Source organism: Sinocyclocheilus rhinocerous, unplaced genomic scaffold (genome assembly GCF_001515625.1).
Source record: "Sinocyclocheilus rhinocerous isolate Xijiao unplaced genomic scaffold, SAMN03320098_v1.1 scaffold365, whole genome shotgun sequence".
In the NCBI taxonomy this organism is placed as follows: Eukaryota; Metazoa; Chordata; class Actinopteri; order Cypriniformes; family Cyprinidae; genus Sinocyclocheilus; species Sinocyclocheilus rhinocerous.
The window spans coordinates 557,321-564,233 of NW_015659915.1; the positions used below are offsets into that span (position 1 = coordinate 557,321).

Sequence of the window (6,913 nt, forward strand, 5' to 3'; positions counted from 1 at the left end):
TCGTGTTAAATAATCGCGATTATGATTTTTGCCCTAATCGAGCAGCCCTAGTGTGTGTTCTGGGCAGGACTGAGTGTGCTCTCGTGTTTGTAGGGTTGCAGGCTCTGGATCGCTGCGGTGCTGCTGTGGCTCTGGTTCCTGCTGAAGATCTGCCGGATCGGTGTGTCCTCCGCGTCTCCTGCTGGCTCAGTGTGTAGCAGACCTTCTCTGACTGCATCAGATTGTTGATCTCGAGCTCAGATTGAGTCCATGACGCCTGTAATCTATGATGCTCTCTTTGTGTTTTCAAATGCATGCATATTTGTGTTTGTTAAAGGGCTCATTCACCCAAATGATGGTTCTGTCATTCATGTCATTCCAAACCTTTCGTTCTTGAACACAAACACAAGTGCATGCTTCTCTTTTCCCTTCAGTGGAATTGTATAGCAGTTTTTTTCCCCAGCTAAAGCAGTTTTGTTAGTGAAACAGCTTGTAAACAATGTCATGTAATGTAACATTTTCTTCACGAAAGACATTCAGTGTCCATAAACAAAAATAACTTTAGAGAGGAGCATTTTGATAAATTACTAGTGCTGTCGAGCGATTAATCGCATCCCAAATAAATGTTTTTGTTTACATAATACTGTATATGTGTGTGTATTGTGTATATTTATTATGTCTATTATATCTGGCCCTACACATAAGTTAGGGCACACACTTGATCTTGTGTTATCCTCAGGCTTCCCCATCAAAGACATTTATGTAAATGATACTGGTTTGTCTGACCATTGGCCTGTTGTGTTTGACAGTGAGTTTTCTTGTTGCAGCTCTGTATACCAGCCTTCTACTTTTCTTGCTCGCCCCTTAAATTCATCTACCGCTATGCATTTTAAAGATTTGTTTTTAGCTTCGGCAGCTGGTAGTACCAATTTGGCATCACAAGGCATGGATGTTGAGGATATGGTTATTAATTTCAATGCTTCTTGTACTGAAGTATTAAATGCAGTTGCTCCTCTCAAAGTTAAGAAAACCGAAAGAAAAAAGCAGCCCTGGCTAAATGAAGACATTAATAGTCTTCATAGATAAGATTGCTGGTATTAGCTCTCAGATTTGATCATCCTCATCTGAAAGTTAATTTAGTATAATTTACAGATTAGTTGTTTAAATTAAATTAATGCCTCTCTGCATAGCAGCACTGTTCCATCCTGTTTAAAACATGCTGTGGTTCACCCCTTGCTAAAAAAAACAAACCTAGATTCTTCTGAACTTCATAACTATAGACCTATTTCTAAGTTGCCCTTTTTGCTGAAAGTTATGGAAAAAGTGGTTTAAAACCAACTTAATCTCAAACAACATCTTAGATCCTTTTCAGTCTGCTTTTAAGGATAAGCACAGTACTGAGTCTGCCCTATTAAGAGTGGCAAATGACATCTTGTTATCAGTCGACTCTGGAAACCGTGCAGTTCTTGTTCTGTTGGATTTAAGCGCAGCCTTCGACACCGTGGACCATTGCATTCTGTTAGAAAGATTAAATCACGAGGTTGGCATCCGTGATGCTGCCTTAGATTGGGTTGAGTCTTATCTTTCAAATAGGAGTATATCTGTAGAAATTGGAGAATTTTCATCATCCCCAGTGCCAATCACCTGTGGGGTGCCACAGGGTTCGATTCTGGGTCCAGTTTTGTTTTCTCTTTACATGCTTCCACTACGCTCGATCTTTGAGCGTCATAAGATCTCCTATCACATCTATGCAGATGATACCCAGCTCTATTTACCATTAGACTCTGGTAGAGATTCTGTTTCTCCCCTGCTAGCATGTTTAAAGGATATTAAAGAATGGATGGATGAAAACAAGACAGAGGTTATCCTGTTTGGCTCCAAACCGCAGATTGACAAATACAGAGCTTTCTTGGGGCATCTTCAGTTAAATAATCACTCCTATGTTAAAAATCTGGGGGTCATCTTTGATTCAGATCTGAAGTTTGACAAACAAATAAATTTGGTGGTCAGGGCCAGCTTCTTCCAGCTAAAGCTACTTCGAAAGTTAAAACACCTTTTTACTTTTAGGTTTGGAGACCGTTATTCACGCTTTTATTTCCTCAAGGCTTAAAGGCAGGGTAAGTGATTTCTGGTAGCCAATGTTGATATTTTGCAGTTTCTGTGATGTACCAGGTTATGACTGTTTTTTGACTATTATACATTTTTGTTTTTATTCTTTTACGTTATTGGATTGATTACTTGTCACGTTCTGTTTTAATATGCGTGTATCTTGCTTTGCTTGTGAAGCACTTTGGTCAACATTCGTGTTGTTTTAAGGTGCTATATAAATACACTTTGACCTTGACCTATGTATATAAAAATACACACATCATATATTTTGGAAATATTTACATGTATATATTTATATTAATATAATTTATATCATATATAAATATATTTAATATATAAACGTAGCATATTTTTCTTAAATATATGCATGCATGTATGTGTATTTATATATACATAATATATGTGTGTACTGCATATATTTTGTGTGTGTGTGAGAGTGTGAGTGTGTTCAGCGTGGTCTGTATTCAGTGGATTGTGTCGCCCTCTTGTGGCCGCTCAGTGGAAATAAGACAAGTTTGAAGATTCTATGTACAGTAAGCATCAAATCTATTAATTTGCATATGTTTGTAAGTTTTAATCGGCTTGTTGTCCACACTAACATGTGTAAAATGGTGTATAGATCTGCTGCAGGGAAAAGCTGAGCAGTTTTTCTGTCAGGTGTAGTATGTGATTGTTAATGAGAAGAGAGAAGCTCGTCAGATGTTGACGGCTATAGATGAGCTGTGCTGTGATGTAAAGGGACAGTATGAGCTGATATACACAGATCTGCCTGACAGCAGACATTACATCTGGAGTTTCACAGCTCTCTGTCTGAAGTACATGTGCTGCAGATAGCCAGACCTGCATTTGTTTCTTTAAATAAACATGAATTTTTTTTCTTGACATGAATTTGCCAAGCTAAAGTTTCTAATTACCCTTTTTTTATTTTATTTTTTTTAGAATAAAAAACTACTGTTTTATATGCATATTAACAAAATAATAAATTGGCCTCAAAAAGTATTTCTACACTTAAGCTTACAATTGTATAACTATTTGCATTAAAAATACAAAAATACGTTTTTTATTTTAAAGAAGCACCATTTTGAATTACTAAATTTCACAAAAGGTTTCAAAATATGAAACAAAAATATTTCTATATATATAATATAGTTTGTGTACTGTATGTAATAAGTCGTGTTATTAGGATTTTAGTCATCGGCTATATTTTATAAATATCTATCCGTCCTTTTCGCCACCCGATTGTCGCATAATACCGCGGCTATTATGAATGTGTTATAATAATAATGTGATCGATTTATTTTATGCTGCACGTTATTTTAAAAGACAAGGCCGTGAGCGGTGAGAAATCGAATCACTTCCGGTTCCGGCGTCGCTTGTTGTTTGCGTCCGAACAGAGCGGTGTCGACTCTCAAAGATTCATTCGATTCGCTCGATGAATTCAACAGACGCACGCCTGTTCAAAACAAACGCACGAATGAATCGATTCCCTCTCGGAAATGACTCCCAACAGCAACTTCGTCTTGTGTAGTTCAGTTTGGAAAAGAAGAAACGGGGCACGAAGAAAGTAGATTAAACGGCTAAAAGTGTGTTCGCGCGTTTTTTCAGCGCAGATGTGTGCGGTCTGAGGCGATCTTTGATGCGATCTGCAGGCGCAGGAGTCAAATCAATGCTCAGCCCGCACTGAAGCAGGCCCAGATCCAGCACAAGGCTTAAACGCGTTACTGTAAGATGTCGTCTCTGGAGGAGTATGAGCGGCATTACGCCTCTCTAAACTCCGAGTCTGGATGTGAATCAGTCGGCGGAAGATCATCAACATCTGGAGCTTTCAGCGGAGAAGAGGAGAGACTGCATTACATCCCCATCCGAGTGCTGGGAAAGGGCTCTTTCGGAGAAGCGACTCTGTACAGACGCACTGAGGTGAGCAGCAGCAAATATTACAGCGCTCACTGTCATCATATATTAATATCAGCAGCAGCAATTAACAACATAGGCCTAGGCCTACGCCACTGTCAGAGGATCGGCGCTCTGCTCTGATTGGCGGGTTGGTCGTTCCAGCCACGCCCACTGATAATGAGGGGCTTAAATGGGAGGCTAGTTGCATAAACATAGCCACTATGTTAAGACTGTGTTTTTAAAAATAAATAAATAAGAAATTTGCAACTTTTTATCTCCATTATAAATAAATAAAAAAGAGTTTTATATATCATTCATCAGGGAAATCGTGAGGAAAAAAGTCTGAACTGAAAAATAAACTTACAACTGTGTGAAAAAAAGAACAGAATAAAAGAGAAAAATTGAATAAAATTTTACAAGAATTGCAAGGGGAAAAATGATCTTTTTATGCAATAATCGTTTTGTATTTTTTATTCCATGGTAGAAACAATCTTCCATAAATATACACATTTGTGCACATGCTTCAATAGAAAACAATATTAAACATTCCACATTTTATAAATGTATTTAAGTGTGCCAAACTAGAAAAAATAAATTTGTTTTCCTCAATGGCTTTGGCTCAGTTTTGGCTTCAGTTGTAACGTCCTCTAAACTCTTATTGCAATTCTCACAACTGTTTTATGGGACGTCACGCTGTGATTCCTGCTACATGAAGTGGCAGCTCATTTGCCAGTTTATCAGACATCTCAAACACATGCACAGGTTTAGCTGATTGAGCTGGTTTTGGTGGATTCTGTGCAGGATAACTCTCTGGTGGTGTGGAAGGAGATCGATCTGAACTGTCTGTCGGACAAGAAGCGCAGAGATGTGATGAACGAGATCAGCATCCTATCCATCCTGCAGCACAACAACATCATCGCCTACTTTAACCACTTCATGGACAAGAACACGCTGCTGATCGAGCTGGAGTACTGCAACGGTACCCCCCCACACACAGACACACACTCACACTCTCACTCACTCACTCACTCACTCACTCACTCACTCACACACACACAGAAGACACCAGAGCCCTGACGTGCCGTGTGTATGATTCAGTCTATTAAAATGCATTTAGAATGATTCAAAATTCAAGACATGAAAATTCAAGACATGAAAATGTGATATTGATATTACAACAGTTCAAAAAAACAAGAAGTTAATTAAGAGACTTATGTTTTAGACGCCATATTGCCTGTTTTTGCTCTATTTCAACAACAAAAATAATTCCAAACACAGCCACAGCACTGTTTCGTGTCTCTGAGCAACATGACGGCGATTCGTTCCTGAATGAATCAACCGTTTAAATGATTCGGTTCAATCACAGTGACTCACTTATTAACAGTGACTTCCTGCCACCTGCTGGCGGTTTTAGTTTCACATTTAAAGTTTCTTTTAATTATTTAAATAATTTCAAATATCAATATTCAACGTTTTATGTTTAATATATCAAAACATTATTTATGCATTTGTAACTACAGGTTAAATGCATTCATGTCCTGCATTAAACAGTGTGTAAATACATCTAAACGCCACTTCAGACGCAGCTTCTGTTTCTCCTCTGCATTGTAAAGATGAATTTTATTGATACTGATTTCATTTGCTCGGTAACAGCCCAAATGTGTTATTATTCTAATTCACTGATTAAATGTAAGAATTTGACTCAAAAGATAATGGACACTTTTAGAAAAATGGCTTTATAAAGGTAAAAATGCCCATTAAAAGGTAAAAATTAATTTAAACTTATTGGAAAAGATTAATTTCTATCACTGCTGTGAACTGACCAGCACACAGAATATGAAGAATATCAAAAACTTTAGGAGTCAGTCAGCTGTCCACGGTAATCCTTAAGATACCAGCACAATAACACACTTCACAAAATATCGTCATCGATAAAATCTCAGAAAATATCAAGATACTACTTTTTTGTCAATATCGCACACCTCTAGTCTGAATGTGTTTGTGCAGGTGGAAACCTCTACGACAAGATCAACCAGCAGAAGGGAGCGCTCTTCAAGGAGGAGGTGAGTTCAGGAGAACCGCGTTCACAGCGTCGCACACAGGGTTCGTACAAGACACTTAGGGCCAGTTTTACTAAACAAGGCAAATTAGTGCGAGAGCGCAATTCCAAAACAGCGCCGATGGGAGGGAAATTTCTGCGGGTGATTTACTGACAGCTAGGGCTGTCACTAACGATTATTTTGGTAATCGAGTAATCTGTCGATTATTAATCGGATAATTATAATTAATCTTTTTGTAGTAATAAAAATAGACCTAAGGGAACAATAGCCTTTAAAATGACTAAAATATAATAGCAATGAGGCAATAATAATTATTTCAAATAAAGTATCAAAAGCAAGTAATCATATGGTTTTATTGAACAAAACTGTTAAAATACATAATGTATTATAAACAATAGAGCTAAAGTACATTACACATTATAACAAATGACTGCAGAGGGCGCCAACGGCCTAATGATTGTTTTACACTTTACTGCGTGATCTAATCCGTGTTTAATATTGACTCAACAACATTTAATTCAAATGTCAACTTAATCTTTAATATATGGCCAATTATTTATGACGGATAAGTTACAGACACCGTAATTTCTTGAATATGTGGACATCACAACGTGTAAACTCAGAGTGAGGGTTTAAACTTTTATTTTGAAATCGCGATGAACAGTTAGCATATTGAGAAAGATAATGTTGTGTTCTCCTGTGTTTGCGTGGGTTTATAAATGATTTACCTTACAAATCTGATGAAACGGTGCACGTTGCGTTCCCAGATGAACGTTATAATAAACCCAAACTCACAACAACATGCAGAGATGAAGTTTGAGACGCTCCACACATGTAAATGATAACAGTTCCTGTGGAACTACTGTGAACGG

The 6,913-nt window shown here is 37.6% G+C and overlaps 2 protein-coding genes across 2 annotated transcripts in view; both read left to right on the forward strand.

Annotated features, from left to right (window-relative positions):
- LOC107724237 (diphthine--ammonia ligase-like) overlaps window positions 1-576 on the forward strand; it is an 85,021-nt gene extending 84,445 nt beyond the window's left edge. The window contains exon 18 of the mRNA XM_016533072.1: window positions 94-576. Within this exon, the coding sequence (XP_016388558.1) occupies window positions 94-197 (104 nt within the window). The 3' untranslated portion in view covers window positions 198-576. The remainder of the gene's footprint in view (window positions 1-93) is intronic.
- Window positions 577-3,377: 2,801 nt separating this feature from the next.
- Window positions 3,378-6,913, forward strand: part of nek9 (NIMA related kinase 9) — a 22,873-nt gene continuing 19,337 nt past the window's right edge. Inside the window, exons 1-3 of the mRNA XM_016533073.1 lie at window positions 3,378-4,005; window positions 4,783-4,960; window positions 5,989-6,044. Of these exons, the coding sequence (XP_016388559.1) occupies window positions 3,817-4,005; window positions 4,783-4,960; window positions 5,989-6,044 (423 nt within the window). The 5' untranslated portion in view covers window positions 3,378-3,816. The remainder of the gene's footprint in view (window positions 4,006-4,782; window positions 4,961-5,988; window positions 6,045-6,913) is intronic.